This window comes from Paramormyrops kingsleyae, chromosome 19 (assembly GCF_048594095.1).
Source record: "Paramormyrops kingsleyae isolate MSU_618 chromosome 19, PKINGS_0.4, whole genome shotgun sequence".
Classification (NCBI taxonomy): domain Eukaryota; kingdom Metazoa; phylum Chordata; class Actinopteri; order Osteoglossiformes; family Mormyridae; genus Paramormyrops; species Paramormyrops kingsleyae.
In genome coordinates this window covers 351,453-368,095 of record NC_132815.1, presented here as the reverse complement: position 1 = coordinate 368,095, position 16,643 = coordinate 351,453, and the positions used below count along the sequence as shown (strand labels likewise).

Genomic DNA, 16,643 nt, shown 5'->3' with positions numbered 1-16,643 from the left:
GAACTTTCATTGCCTCCTTCAGGACATGTGACTGAGGACATGATGGCCGAGTGGCTTAAGCACTGCACATTCCTGCTGCGTGACTGACAGTGTGGCCAGGGAAGTAAAGCGGGGTTGGGGTGTCAGTTCTTCACAGAGAAGGGTGTGGGGCGCCCCCTGTGGGCGGGGCGCTTGCACGGGGATATTGCAGCCGTAAGTGCCGGGTCTCCACCTGACACCGGTGCTCCTGTTTATCTCCAAAAACAATAAGCGGGCCCTTTATAAGGACCTGCTGGCCAGGTGGGGGCTCTATTTCGAGCTTCACACCTGCTCTGGGTGTCACTTTCGAGGGAGCATGTTGGAATCGCATGTGGTGCTGGGGGCAACTTGGGGGAGGAGGAGGGGGGCCACAGCCAAACCTCAAAAGCCCAAAGTTGGAGTGTTTCAGGGCTGCTGTTTCAGTGATTGTTGTCACCCCTTCACTTACTGGCTTTTCAAAGCCACACCCCTAAAAAGGCCCGCCCACATATACCGCTTCCATGAATGACATGTTGCTGCACCAAGCCTGCTTGGGCAGGGTCCACCTTCAATCTTAAAATGTCACATGCAGCCTGGCTTCTACTAGCCTGCTGTCTCTCTTTCTTCCCTGAATGCTCTTAATGTTGCACTTGTCATCACTGAATAGTCTTAGCTATTCTCATCACTGAATAGTCTTAGCTATTCTCATCACTGAATAGTCTTAGCTATTCTCATCATTCAATAGTCTTAGCTATTCTCATCACTGAATAGTCTTAGCTATTCTCATCACTGAATAGTCTTAGCTATTCTCATCACTGAATAGTCTTAGCTATTCTCATCACTGAATAGTCTTAGCTATTCTCATCACTGAATAGTCTTAGCTATTCTCATCATTCAATAGTCTTAGCTATTCTCATCACTGAATAGTCTTAGCTATTCTCATCACTGAATAGTCTTAGCTATTATCATCATTCAATAGTCTTAGCTATTCTCATCATTCAATAGTCTTAGCTATTCTCATCACTGAATAGTCTTAGCTATTCTCATCACTGAATAGTCTTAGCTATTCTCATCATTCAATAGTCTTAGCTATTCTCATCATTCAATAGTCTTAGCTTCTTGCTTCCTGCTTGGTTGGACATTGTTGTGTAGCTTTTGCTCCAGTACTGCTCACATTTGTACCTGCCCATTCACTGGATGCTCAGCTTAGCTGCTGCCTAGTTACCTGGTTTTAGCAATAATTTCTCTTGTAGCCTTTGATTACTTCATTTGAAGCACTTCAACAAAAATAAAATGCTCAGCTGTATAAATAAAATTAAATTTTGATAAGATCAACTCAAATTTAGCTAGAAATTTTGTGTTGCATAACGTAACACTGCATGTGCTGCATAGTTGACTAACCTGAGTATTCTGCGACTGTGACTATATTTAACTGGTTGATTTAAATGAAGTCTTGGTTTGGATTTTTACTTTCTGCACCTGAACTATCCCCCTGTGACACTGAGACATCTAGCAATGTAGCATGACTAATGGGATGATGAGGCTAAGTGCTGACAGCAAAGGAAGAGCTTGAACAAATGGGAATAATTCGGTCATGATTTTAGGGCAATAGAGTGTTTGGAGGAATGATTTCTGTTTTTGCATCCACATGGGTTTCTTCCCACATCTGAATTCATGATGAATTTGCTGAAAGTGTAGCCATGAATGACCTTAAGTAGATTGTACCCCCATATGAATCAGTGTTGCCTGCCTTGTACCCTTACGTCGTATCATCACCGTAAGTATAAATAAGAACTTGGATGGAGGCTCCATATAGACCGTTTTATGAATCTCAGTTAGACCTGAACATCGCCAAGCGCAGTATAATAATTTAGCTTTTAGCTTTCCTCGGAATTTATCTTCATTTTCTATACAGCAGAAATGATTATGATAAAGGACACTTTTGCGATGATACGGGTGCTTAAAACAGCTCTGTCTAAAAGACGGCAGAGTCACCTCTCTTGTTGTCTGGGTTCGGTGCCCAGCCTTGTGATGTTATCCCTACCCCTCTCTGATCTCAGCCCATCGATTAGATAACAGACCTGCTCCCCCAGACATCTGATTCCATGATCGATTGCTTCCTCTTTGTGCAATAGCCCAGATGCCTCCCCTTAACTCATGTGCACTCCTCTTTTTATGAAGATCAAGCGCATACCGACCGAGTCCAAAAGCGGCCTATTTCAGACAGATATGCAGTCGATGGGATACACTAGTGTAAACCATCCTTGGAACCACTGGGTCCCTGGTTGTGCTGCATTTATATTTTAAGGATAAAGACGGGAGGAGAGAGGAAGATGAATTTCTGTTTTACCAAAAGAAACCCTGGCATGTCTCTCACAATGACATCACCAAGACCATGTCTCTCACAATGACATCACCAAGACCATGTCTCTCACAATGACATCAGCAAGACCATGTCTCTCACAATGACATCACCAAGACCTCATATCAATACTCTTTTTTCATGGCTGAATCACTTCATCTTTACAGTATGTTCACTGATGCTGCCACGTGAAGTGATGCTTTCACTAAGCCTCTCACTAATGCTGGGACTCCCATGCCCGACTCTCCTGGCATCTCCTCACCTTCCTTAAGCATCCCCACTTTCAGACACTTGGTGAAGCGGCAGGCCTGGCAAGACTTGCGTCTCCGTTTTGTGATCTCACACTCGCTTGTGGCTGGGCAGCTGTACTCGATGTTTCCTAGGGAGAAAGAGACATGAAAGTGAACAAAAAATATCTATCCTCCATTTAACCTTTCATCCTTGTTACAGCTGCAGGGGGGCCGGGGCTCATCCCAGGCAGTACATATTGCGAGGCTGGAGCAGAGCTCGAATGGGAAGCCTGACCATTGCAGTGCAACAGACACTCATGTGCTCACACAAACATGCAGTCATTTACTATGGCTGGCATAGAGACGCATTTTAGGCTAACTGTAGATCTGGAGGAGGAATCCCATGTGACACTAGGAAGACATGCAAACTCTACCCACACAGGTGGAGGTGGGTTTGAATCCCCAACCCCAGCAGAACCAGGCAATAAGCACTCAGAGTGTTAAGCACTCTGTCTACTCATAGAATTTACATCCACAGAAATAATCAAAAGCTTTTTTAGCAATGAAACATTCTGGTTCAACTACAGGCTATAAAACAATGTGGGTGCACACAGCCTAAGATTTCATCCGTATGTAGGGGGGTGGAATTTTATCCTTGGGCTTATCTGGTTAGTTCATTAGTTTAACAACGTAAATTGCCAACCAAGTACCATCCTTGCCAGACTATTGGCATTCTTGCAACCAGCTTCCAGATGTAGCCACCTGAAATGCTTCTCAGTCCTGAAGGAGCTTCCACAAGGTCTGGGCACAAGTTGGTTATGTTGCTCTTACTCTTCGACCCAAAACCAGGCCTATAGTGTTTAGGTTGGGAGGTTGTGGGGGGGGGGGGGGGCTTCTCATCAGTCACAGCACTCTATCACAATATAGTAATTACCACATAACCCCATATCCCATGGTTTTTGTCAAGTCCACTCATAATTTACTTAAAATGTATTTGAATTATACTATTAATTTATTTTTGATTGCCCTTTTACTGCTTTTTAAAATGTAATATTGTTGCATTACATTTATTTTAATTATTATTTTTGCTGCTTAATTCCTTTTTCTTGTGTGCAAGTTTCATGTTATTGTTATATTTTACAATGTTTGTATTTTCCTTTGGGTTCACTTTGGGTCAGCCTCTTAACCTCGAGGAGTGCTTAGGGTTGGTCAGTGAATCTAGAATTTTGACTGGTACTATATATACTACAGATATGTGTGCTGAGTTAATTTTATGAATCGTTATGGTGAATTTTTCCTGAGTAATACCAGTGTGACCCTAAAATCACAGCTGGTGTGTATAGCTGCTCTGAAACCGAAGAGTGACAGTTGCAGGGCTATTTTACGGCATCTTGTCAGCGATGTAACTTGCCTGGCCGGCACCTCCTGATCGCTGTGGACAAGGTGCCAGTGCCTGTTGTGACACTGACAAGCCCCGGTGACGACAGCGTGGCCAGCTGCACATCAAAGACAGCGAAAAGGCCACAGCCAGTCCCTGTGCCTCATTGATGTGCCAAAATAATCACAGGATTATGACTTCCTGGAGCGCCATGGCTGACCAGCTGCCGGGGGTCACCTGAGGGAACAGTGGCCCCCATGGTAGGTTACTGTCGAGGGTGCAGGCCGGCCCAGAGCCAATCAGCACCCTACACACTTCCCAAGAAATGTGAGTGAAATCCCGAGAGAATCTCGGCTGTCTAGTTGTGGAGAAGCTATTTATTTTCTTCTCTATTCCTGCTAATTAGGACTAAAAGTAACATTTAAAGCCATGTTTTTTTCTCCTTTGTCATTACACATGTATGCCTGGTCACAGTCATTATTTATGTTATTAATCAGGCCTGCCACATACCCATGTATTCTAGGTTTATATCCCCAATCTGTCTCATAAAAATCCTACTGCTCCATCTGCAGACTGGAGCCCTAATCACTCTCCTTTTATCCTGCCTCTGCCAAAGAGGGTGTCTCCGACTGAGGGAAATCCGCTTTCCTGAACCTAGCGGTCGACACCATGCCTGAGCTTCCCCCCCAAACTAAAAGGGACGGTCTCCCCACTTTGTAATGAAAAGCCTGCTACTTAATTACGCTTACCCCTGGGTTGGGGTTATTGACGGGAGTCCCGTGGCTCGGACAAACGGAGGAGGCTTAAGCCCATTATATGCAGCCCCCCCGGGAAGGAAAAAAGAGGAGAGGACATATCCTTTCATGTGGTCCTGTCTTCATCCTCTTTGTTGTACCTGGACAGCTGTCTGTTTAAACGTCCATCATGTGAATTTTAGTGCCATTACATGCCACTAGGACAGGTGTATATTTGGTGATCAAATCTTTATGATGCATAATATGAAAAAAATATTCACTCATTAATGATGCTTAACGATGCGGTATCGCCAATCAGGGAAGAAAAACAGCAGTACTTTGAAAGTCAGATTCACTGAGCACAAATGATGAGTGACCATGGTGATCAGGTACATCTAAACACATTTCATTTAACTTTCTTGGTAGCTACCTTTGGTAGATGCTGCTGACATTCTGCGAACTTGGTGTAATTTTAGCCGACAGATTAACTCTATTCTCTATAAATTAACTGAACATAACGTAGACTGCTCACTCAGACCACTCACTCAGACCGCTCACACAGACCACTCACTCAGACTGCTCACTCAGACCTCTCAGTACCATACAGGCATCACAAGACCCAAAACCATGAAAACAGCGAGGAGATCCACATCATCTTACTTGAGCATTTCACCTTTTATAATCCATACAGGAAAGACCAGACTATCGAATAAAGACTCCACATGCACAGGAAAGCCATGCCTATACAGTGTACGCTGGCATGTTGAAGGAGCTGATGTAGAGAGGAATACCTTGTATTGTCCGTTTGAAAAAGGCTTTGCACGCCTCGCAGGAGGCTACACCATAATGGTACCCCGATGCCATGTCACCACAGACCAGGCAGAGCCTCTTGGACACAGAGCTCAGGGCGTAGGTGCACTTCACAGACACATCTTCTGCAGTGGCACTGGGCCAGACATCATTGTAACGTCGGTGGTAAGCCCTGACACCAGGCGTACTGGGCACCAAGGTGGACGGGGAGTCAGGGCTGTAGGAGCGGCTGTTGGCAGTGGCCCTGGGCCGGACATCATCGTAGTGTTCATGGTAAGATCTGGCACCAGGCGTACTGGGCACCAAGGTGGTCGGGGAGTCAGGGCTGTAGGCCTGGCTGGTGGCTGTGGCCGTGTAGCCGCCACTGGTGTCTGAGGTGCTGCTGGGGCTGGCTTGGCTGGCTGTTTCGAGGGCCGAGGAGGGGCTGGAGGGCTCCATCTTAATGAAGGGCCTGCAGTGGTGGCCATCTGTAGCCATTCTGCTCAGCAGCCTGGAACGAACGAGAGCACCAAAGAAGACTCAGATTAAAGGGCTCTAGCAATATCCTGAAGGTGCATGATCCAACTGAAGAGGCGCCAAGCCTGTCCATGCTAACAGGGAAGTGAAGCTGGATGACTGGGAGAGATACATGCAAGCAGATACTTCAAGCGTGAGGCTATCAGACAAGATCAACCTACTTAGCAGAACAGAGCTGGCAGGAGAAGGGGCAGCTTACATAGAAGGAACTAGACTGACCAATCACTTTCCAGTGAGAGATATGCAATGTGAGCTGTCACATTAAATCTGCATTGTAGAAGGAGAGAATTTGATTGAGTATTGATTTACTGTCAGCTGGACAGTAACAGTATTTGTGAATGGTATGCTCTGAGATAACTGACATGCAGTCTCCAGTCAATAGACACACAACATGTATGTTTTTGAGCAAATTGGACCTTTTTAGTGTTAATATAAGTCGGAAATGTAACACCAGCAAAATCATTTTACTTTCTGTATTCACAGTATCTCCTTTAAAAAAAATGTGGCTGCTGAGCTGTTGCATTCTTCACCAACAGCTGATTGCTCTGAGAGAGCAGTAATCTCTCCCATGACTTGCGTATATCATCACAACCATAACAGTAGTATGCAGGTGCTCCGTTAACTCCATCAGATTTGCAGTACATTTGTTATCCGTTCAAAGACTTCCATACTGTATAACTGGTTGGAAGTCATATGGTTATCAAGCAATGTTACTTTTCAGCAGTTTCTTATGTTTTTCATTTTCTTAGCGTTTAAATTTTATAAACGATAAGTCGATATTATTATAGTTGATTATATTATACGATATTACATTATAGTCAGTTATATGATATTTATATCACCCAGTCCTAGATGGAAGTGGAGATGTCTATTATAACCAAATGCCCAGAGGTTCTCAAAATACGGGTAGGATGAATATATTCATGAAACCATCCACTGGCTTGAAAATAATCCCGGAACCATGTATTTCCTAAGCATTGAGTGAGGTTGTTTATGCAAATCTCCCTACATATCATTTGATAAGTATCATTTTGCACATACTTAACACATATTTTCACATATTTAAAAAGAGCAGTCAGCACAGGCACCTCATGTCCTGGTTAAATAACTGTGAAACGAATGAGATGAACTGACACCAACTAATGATACCCTCGAGTACTGCGCTTTGCTTCCATTCAAGCATTTCCATCAGAAAACTACACAACCGCTGCAGAGCACAACATAAGTGCAAAACACATTGATCTTTTATTGGCTGATTTATCGAGGTTAGGCCAGGAGGATGACCAAGGAGACGAGTAAATGTGAGCCTGATGAACACAGAGAGGGGACAACAAGCATGCTGCCTATACAAGCTTGTAAAAGAGTATATAATCAATACACACCAGTTTCCCAGGAGACAGTCACCAGTCCCTGTAATGGAGCTTGGGAGGGGAGCTAGGGGCCACTTGCAAGGCCCATGCAATTACTTCCACAGCCTTCATCACAATGTTAAATTTAGCCACTCTCCAGCTACAGTACGTCACCCTGCCTTTTCCGAGCCATGAGGTCATTTGGGGCAACGACATGAGCCCTACTATCGCACCACCCGTAAAATGCCGCTGCCCAAGACAGATAAGATCTATTGATTGTCCCTTTACTTCCTGTTTCTCAATATCGACCATTAACTGTGCTTCTACATTTCTTTCAAGCTGACCAGTTACAGTGTTTCAGATAAAGGGAGATCAGTCAGAGAATGAAGGATCTCTGTCATGTCCAGTTTGTGAAGGTACCGATAGTCTATGCAAGTGACTGTCTATAAGAATACCGTGTCCCTCCCAAGGATGGTCTATTCAGGTGATTGTCTATAGCAGTACCGCATCCCTCCCAAGGATAATCGATTGAGGTTATTGTCTATAGCAGTACCATGTCCCTCCCAAGGATGGTCTATTCAGGTGATTGTCTATAGCAGTACTGTGTCCCTCCCAAGGATAGTCTATTGCGGTGGCTTTCTATAGCAGTACCGCGTCCCTCCCAAGGATAGTTCATTGAGGTGATTGTCTATACAGTAGCAGTACTGTGTCCCTCCCAAGGATAGTCTATTCAGGTGATTGTCTATAGCAGTACTGTGTCCCTCCCAAGGATAGTCTATTGCGGTGGCTTTCTATAGCAGTACCGCATCCCTCCCAAGGATAATCGATTGAGGTTATTGTCTATAGCAGTACCATGTCCCTCCCAAGGATGGTCTATTCAGGTGGCTGCCAATGACAGTACTGTCTATCCTATGTTTAATATATACAGTCTATTCAAATGGAAGAAGGGGTGCAGTTGCTCACCAACCTAAGGCAGCATTACATGGAAAGATAATAAAGTTAGATAAATAAGTATATTTTAAATAGTGTTCATTCATGCTAAGTGTAAGGTTTTTTTGTATTTTTTTATAGGAAATATATTGTTTATAGCAGGGGTGCCGAAGTCCAGTCCTGGGGGGCCAGAGCCCTGCACTTTTTTGGGTTTCCCCTCATTTAACACACCTGATATAACTCCTTGTGCTAATTACCACACAGCTCTTGAGCTGAATCATTTATGGTGGAAAAGTGAAAGAACTAAGCTACACAGGGCTCCGCCCCTCCAGGACTGGAGTTGGGCACCCCTGGTTTATAGGATCATGTTAGTCACATTGTAATTGTTGATTCCCCATCAGGACATCAAAATGCAAGACAGAGAAGGCAATGGTATAAGTTTGCTTATGTGCCATTAACATGGTATAAGTTTGCTTATGTGCCATTAACACTGGATCGTATTTTAGTAGCAATGTAGCAACGTAAACTTTATCAACATGTTCGTGTATAATTTAATCCATTCAGTATAGCATAAAGCGGGATGAAACCCACATGGGACACAGAGTTATCATTACTGAGACACAGTTACACAGAAGTCATCACTGCTGATTCAGACATTGTGATGATGTGGAAGTGATGATCACGGAAACCTTGTGTGTCACAAGAAAAGTTTAAAGGCTTTCCCAGTTTCGGTGGGTTTTCCCCAGGTATCGTTTTCCTCCCCAGATCCTCGGTGGTGGGGCTCAGTTAAATTGATGTTGAATAAGCATTTCAGTGCCATGCGATGGACTGGTGGCCCCTGCAGTATTTATCGTCCATTATGCCTCACTGTTTCCAGGACCGGCTCTGAATGATTATTTTCATTAAGGATACCATTTTATGTGTACATTTTTAGCATAAGAGCACCAAAAAATGTCATTGGTATCCTCAGGTGTGAAGGAAAGTAGTTGCGCCTGGTATAAGAAAACAGACTGCTGTCTTTGGTTTATATACTAATATTTCATGATTGACTTCCAATCAGTGATAAGCTTATCAATAGACAACTTAAGATCAGTACAGAAACCACAGTATGAAATTTGCGATATAGTCTCACAGGTATTACATAATAGAATTTACCAGGGTTAAAAATAACCCTGTACATATGTGGGTCAGGAGGATTGCTATTTTTACAACAAAATGTACTGTATGAAGCATAATGTATATCACTGTATTGGGTACACATGTGTGTCAAGTAAAGCATTGTGAAGGCAAGGAGCCATGCATGAAATTAATGTTATCCTGGTAGACTGGCCTTGTTCCGGGGACAACACCACTCATACAGAGAAGTCGTCCAGCCTGGGACACAATGATTATATCGTTCATCAGCCGAAAGGCTGAACAGGAGTGCAGATGCCTAAAAGCATACAGTGAAGACACTTAACAAGCATCTCATGTGTCTGAGATGGTTAAATAGCTGTCAAACGAAGAAGAAGAAGAAAATGGAGAAGAGAAAGAAAAGAGATTCGAAGTATGCATGCATGCACTAAGCCAGGGGACAGTCTGTGATGTCATATAAGTGCTGTTTCCATGGTGTGGGATAATACAATCACGCCTGAGGCCATAATACTGAAGCCAATGTGTATCCAGATATTTATGAAAATGCTGTTGAGTGTCTTTTCCTTCATCAATTGTTTAGCTTTTTTAAAAATGTAAAAATTTGCTACATTAATAAAATGAGTTGTGTGCTTGTAAACTAAAGGAGTGTGATATTTACACTCTTAGCAGAGGCCAATAAATCGATGCAGCATTGCTCTGAAACGGGGCAGCTGAGCAGCGCTTTGCCGACATTTTCGTCACCCTTCACGGCTTCTCGCTTATCGCAGCGCCTCCCTCCTCGGCCTTCACTCAGGATCCTTGTTGGGTTTCTCACAGGCAGTTTTGTCAGGCCGCTTCCTTATTGATTCCCGCAATGAGCTGAGTTGGCCATCGATACTAATGTTATTTTACATTTCAATTACTGCTCAGAAACATAACCTTCACAAGACGGAACACTCAATATCAATGACATGCAGTAATAAACACTAACATGCCTGCCAATCACAGACTCACTCTTTTTTCACCACATGAATTGAAGCAGAATCTCCATGTGTTGTAAACTAAAAACAGAATACAGTATTCAAAAACGTATGTTCAGTTAAGGCGCAGGGACAATTACAGTTCTTACCATTTACACTGTAGTTCCCTTGTATCTGTGGGTGACATGTTCCAAGACCTACCACAGATAACTGAAACTGCAGATAATCACAAACCATCAGAAGACCCCATATATAATGTAACATTCTTTACATATGGTCATTAATACATTACACACAGTAAAGCATTACCAACATTAAATAGAGTATATAGTATTGTACAGTATGGTACTCTCTCAAAGGACAGGGATGTTAGCCTAATTCTCAAATGTCATGTATCAAGGGATAACTGAACAATGAAAATCATGCTCTTATACTCCCATCAAAGGATGAAGGAACAATGAAAAAACATTGTTACACATTGTACAATTTGTAAACTTATATAGTATATGGTTCTACAGTAAACTAATACAACTTAGTCATTATGTTAAAGAAACGTCAGATATCATAGTCTATTTGCCGATGTCACACACCTGAAGCTGCAGTCCATGTCATTACCCACCAGCAGTCCATGACTTTGCTCACCAGCAGTCCGTGTGTTTACCCACCAGCAGTCCATGTCTTTACCCACCAGCAGTCCATGTCATTGTCCACCAGCAGTCCATGTCATTACCCACCAGCAGTCCATGTGTTTACCCACCAGCAGTCCATGTCATTGCCCACCAGCAGTCCATGTCATTACCCACCAGCAGTCGGTATGTTTACCCACCAGCAGTCCATGTCATTGCCCACCAGCAGTCCATGTCATTGTCCACCAGCAGTCCATGTCATTACCCACCAGCAGTCCATGTGTTTACCCACCAGCAGTCCATGTCATTGCCCACCAGCAGTCCATGTCATTACCCACCAGCAGTCGGTATGTTTACCCACCAGCAGTCCATGTCATTGCCCACCAGCAGTCCATGTCATTACCCACCAGCAGCCCATGTCTTTACCCACCTTTGTTTACCCAGAAGGCCTTTGTGCAAAAACAGCAGGGACACAAGGCTGTGTTCAGAAGTGGAGGGGTCAGTCGCCTCACACAACAGTCCCCATCGACAGCCAATTGGCTTTGGTTACTCCATCACTGCCATTGAATTTGTGGGGTAGTTTTAATAGGCAGATCAGCACTGAAAAGCTTTTGGAAAGGCGAGCTGCATTCCCAGAGCCGTGTGCCAGCCATTTCTCTGAAACAGATACTAGGGTTGATGGAGTCACTCCTGACATATTTCTAAAGGGCAACAAGCTTCAGTCCAGAGAACAATGATCACCTCTTATGGAGGGCCTCATCACATGACTATAAATTAAGTGACCTTGTTGCAGTTGTGATGTTAAGTCTGGTAATGCATAAATGAGAAATTATACTCATACTCAGCACAGCCAAGGATTCATATCTGTCTGATTGTTTTTCTTTGCGAAAATTAAAATATGTCAGTTTGAAATTTATTGATCCAAAGTCCAAGAGAGACAGTAGCTCCACCTAGTGGAGGAGTGGATGGTAATTGAGATTATGTAAGGTCATCACTATGTTTGAGCTATAAATTTGGACAATTTGGATAATCTTCAGAAAGTGCCATCTTTCTCACTGGTAAAGTTGAATATTTCTGATAAACTGAGATGGCTAATTAAGGGTATGTTTCTTCATCACCGATTGACCTCCTTGACTATCATGTTAATCGAATCAGATTCAGTATTACGTTAGCTGGGCTGTTCTAAGCTCTCAAAGGATCTCTTGATGTTCTGTAATTAGCTTCTAATTCAGTCCATAAAGGCTTGTGTTTCGCACCCTGGACCCTGCTATTTCTACAACATCTCACACTATACCATACAACCATCACCCTTCCTGCCATAGCAGGAGGTAACCCAGGAGATAACCAGTGTTCCTCCTGTCTTGAGGAAGACAATGAACGATATTGGAAGCATGAGGTGCAAAGAGAAAAGAGTGCTCTCGGATGAACATGCTAAACTCCCATGCAGCCTGTCAGTCGTAGAGGGCTGAGCCATTTTCCATCGGTGTGTAAACGTGCACAAGGTCCCTCTGAACTTCCGGGTGAAACAGGCATGTTGCAGTAACATGCATCCTGCATCTGTCAAACATCCGATTCTGCAGGTTCAGCCGCATTAAGGTAGAAGACATACAAAAGGATGGAAAGGTAGGAGGAGAAGGAAGAGGGGAGTGTAGAAAAGGCTGTACACATTTATGAAAAGCATACAGCTGCAGGGACTCTGATAGGAACCCTGCCTTTGTGGGGCTGACTGCATTGTCTCTAAGCATTCTGAAGTTTGACTTCCCACCAATTAAAATCACAGGAAACCTTTAATGAGCAAATTGTGTAAAAAGCAGATTTGAAATTTCACCCTTACTAAATGTTGCTCTGTGGACCAACATGAATTATTTATCATATAAAAAAATGCTTTATACTTTTAAATTTATAGTAATTTTAAAATGTACTTTCAAAATATTTATTTCTAAATTTCATAGGAAAAAAATAATCTTTTAACATGTTGAAAACGAAAAACAGCAATGCAGTGCCGTACTAATTTAAATGGATCGGCTGGCCATAAACTGGCTCACAAAGCAATTATTATCTCATACAGAGGACATTTATTTACGCTTAATAGTAAGGTGATCACATGACTGAATTCTTATGGATCATATGCAGACATAAATTTTTATGTATTATCCAGTTAAATTTACAATTTAGAAATTATATGCTTGACTAAATTTTGAATAATGTAATATGTAAAATTAAAGGTAAAATTATTAAAAATCCATTTTATATTAATATTATTTTTATATTAATATTGCTTTCATTTTTCATTTCTACTTTTCCATATATACATATATATTCCATATATTTTTATTATTATTATTTGTACTTTTCCACATATACACACACACACACACACATATATATATATATATATATATATATATATATATATATATATTCAAATGTGCATTCTTTGGTCTTGCAAGAGCAGGTGCAGAGTAACACCATTGTAATGTAGTTTAACATAAAGATATTGTTATGTAATGCCTTACATAAGGATAATGCAACAATTACCTGTTCCAATTATGCCACCGGCGTAAGCAGAAAAGTGGATTTTAGGGCACAGAAAGGACGAAGACGGCCCACTCAGCAAAAGCAGAGCTCCATAAACGCTGACAATCCTTCTCACAGATAAAGGCTTACAATAGGCTCCTCTGCAAGGTTTGAGAATTAAAAGGAGCATCCGGCCTGTCATGATGAGGCCAGGACGGTCCCAGCCCAGAGCAGAGGCGTCCCGCCTGCTCGCTGTGCTCCTCCTGCTTATGCCCAACACAGAACCTGCAGCGAGTTCTGCAACCTGCACTTGTGCAGTGAATGTTCATTTTAAAATAGTACAGCGATTTACCAGCAGATTCCAGCCACAATCAGTGGAGGACTATCACAACTGCACCTATATCACCTGTCCATTACTAACATGCATAAAAAATGCAACCTACTGACATTTAAGTATTCGAAGGCACAATATAGTATGTATGGATACATTTACAAACTTGAAACTAAATGCAGTTCCCAACATGTATTGCATATGATATTATGCATTAAGTATGTTGATATTTTGGTTGAATCTATCATTATTATTAGCGTAAATATTAAATTGTGCAGTACTTTAAAAATTGTAATAATTTTTCCAGTCTAAAAATCAAAAGATAAAGGTAAATTTATGATACCCTGCCCCACCCCAGTAAATGCATGTGGTCATAAGAAGATAAGACATTTACAAACGAGAGGAGGCCACTCGGCCCATTAAGCTCGTTTGAGGTCTGTAGATGGGCTTGTCTACCTTGTTGGAGCAGAAGTGCAGTGCGGTGCAAAAGTTTCAGCGCTTCGCTAACCGCATGGTGAGTTACAGGACTTCACTATTCCAAATGACAATTACAGCGCTTCACTAACTGCATAGAAAGTTACAGTGCTTCACCAACCCCAGATAAAGCTACAGCGCTTCACTAGCCCCATACAAAGTTACAAGGCTTCACTAACTCCATGGACAGTTACATTGCTTCACTAACCCCATGGACAGAACAGGGAAGTATAGAGAGCAGCACCTACTGATTATGGTAGTTCAGAGGGTCCAGGATGCAGAGTTCTGAAACATCCATCACTGCAGTGTCAGCATTCCACAAGAGGCAGCAGAGACGTCCCCCAAAAACAGGAATGGATGCCTTGTAGGGGGAACAGTGCACCAAAATAAATAAATAAAACTCTTCTCCCACCCAGTCCAAGGTGGACCCCCCACCCCAAGCGTCACCCTCCCCTCCTCCCGCGGGGACAGGTATTTCACAGTCGCTACTGCCTTCTGCTCAGTGGTGTGTCCCTGCTTGACATGCGGAGACGAGGGGAGACAGGAGAAGGGGTGCCCAATGAAACCAAACCAAGGCGGAGTGGACGGAGGGAGACAGGCGGAGGGAACGAAAGGCGCAGGAGGACGGGAGGAACGACTCGCTCATGGCCAGACCGGGGCTCTTTAAGGCTTCGTGGCTGATGAATAGGGAACAGCTGCTGTTGGTTGGCTTTAAAAGGAGGCGGGGCTTGAAACTAAAGCATGGGGGGGGGGGGGCTCAAACCCACAAGGCATACACGTAAGTGCGGCTCGGCTGAACTTCTAGTGAATGCCTAGGGTTCAAGTGTAGCAGCATCAGAGCAGAAGCTAAATAACAAATAATGGTTAAGGCAAGATGGATGGATGATAAATGAAATTAAAAAGCTGAGATTTGGGTGACTGCCTGTTAAAGCTATACATAGCATGTTGATTCAGTCCCGGCAGTGCTTTAAAAATAGCGATCTTAGTGCATTAAACTGACAGCAGGACACGTGGGCTATAACTACAGAATCGTTCATTTGGTCAGCAGTTTAAGAAAGGAACTCCACGTATGTGCATTTGTATGACCTTCGATCTGCAGGCTTGAAATTTGCCATAACGTACCACAGACCGAAAAACTCACTGATTCCATGACAGCTCTGAGATTACTCCTTGCGCTATTTCTTTTTAAGTGACTATACTCATTTTGTTCCAAATGCAATGGAAGTATTAACGAGATTGTTCGCAGAGATCTGATTCTAAATTCAAGGTGGGACCAGAGAAAACTCCAGGAGTTTTGCAAGAATGGAGTAAATGAGGCAATTTTCTGTAGTTCCTTCCCATCAGACTGTGGAAAATGAAACCTACACTGTAGCGAAAAAAACACACGTTAAAAAGTATAGAAAGGGAAAGCAATGATGTCATAACGAAAGAGGATAGACGCTGACTTTCCCATCCTCTTTTCTGAGAGGTGGTAGTGTTTTTTGTTGTTAATGGAACCTGAGAATGTCCACGTCACCAGCTCACGTTTCCCTGATCAATACAGTCAATGCAAAAACATTAGTGATGCTCTCTTGATGGAATCTTACTCTCCCCCTGTTTCATGGGGGGGAAAGGCAAGATGCCTTTCACAGACGTGCAGAGTATTCCATGAAGTCTCTGCATACCACACAGCTATAGAGAAACATTTGGTAGCTCACACGTGCACTCACAAATTAAAGGCAAAACCGTACCTAGAGCTTTAAGAAAGCAAATAACCTTTTTATTACTTCTGGTTTTGGTAGAACATTTAACGGATCGACCAGAGCACAGCAGGAATGTTCTACCCGTGTACTTTAGCTTATTATAAAAATGTACAGATATTATAGTGTCTAGGGCTCTAAATACTGTGGGGGGAAATTTGTCGCTTCACTGACGTTTGATTTACAGTTACGTTTGTCCATTATTTATCCGCAGCGGTTGCCAAAATAACACAAAAGCAAGCAAGCAAACAAATTAATAAAGGACCCCTCTTTCTCCCTCTTAATAAACCTAAGATCACGTTTTATGTTAAGCCTACTAACATCATCATATAGTAACTATAATGGGCACTGAGAATTACAGAAAGTCTCATGAAACTTTTGAAGAAGATCAAGTGTCGTTTAGCTTTGTGTCGTACTTTAGTTTAATTAATTAATATTCATTTTACCGGGGTATAATACATGAAATGCCTTAAAAGATGAATGACAACAGTTATACAGTACCCATCCTGATTTTAACGTGAAAATGGTTTTTACTTACACATTATCAGCTGGGGCGT

General features: G+C 42.7%; 1 protein-coding gene across 1 annotated transcript in view; it reads right to left on the bottom strand.

The window, feature by feature from the left end:
* Window positions 1-15,010, bottom strand: part of LOC111844436 (steroid hormone receptor ERR2-like) — a 29,616-nt gene extending 14,606 nt beyond the window's left edge. Inside the window, exons 1-3 of the mRNA XM_023812908.2 lie at window positions 14,596-15,010; window positions 5,493-6,001; window positions 2,622-2,738 (exon numbers count right to left, since the gene is read on the bottom strand). Coding sequence (XP_023668676.1) covers window positions 2,622-2,738; window positions 5,493-6,001; window positions 14,596-14,645 — 676 coding nt within the window. The 5' untranslated portion in view covers window positions 14,646-15,010. The remainder of the gene's footprint in view (window positions 1-2,621; window positions 2,739-5,492; window positions 6,002-14,595) is intronic.
* Between the last annotated feature and the right edge of the window lie 1,633 nt (window positions 15,011-16,643).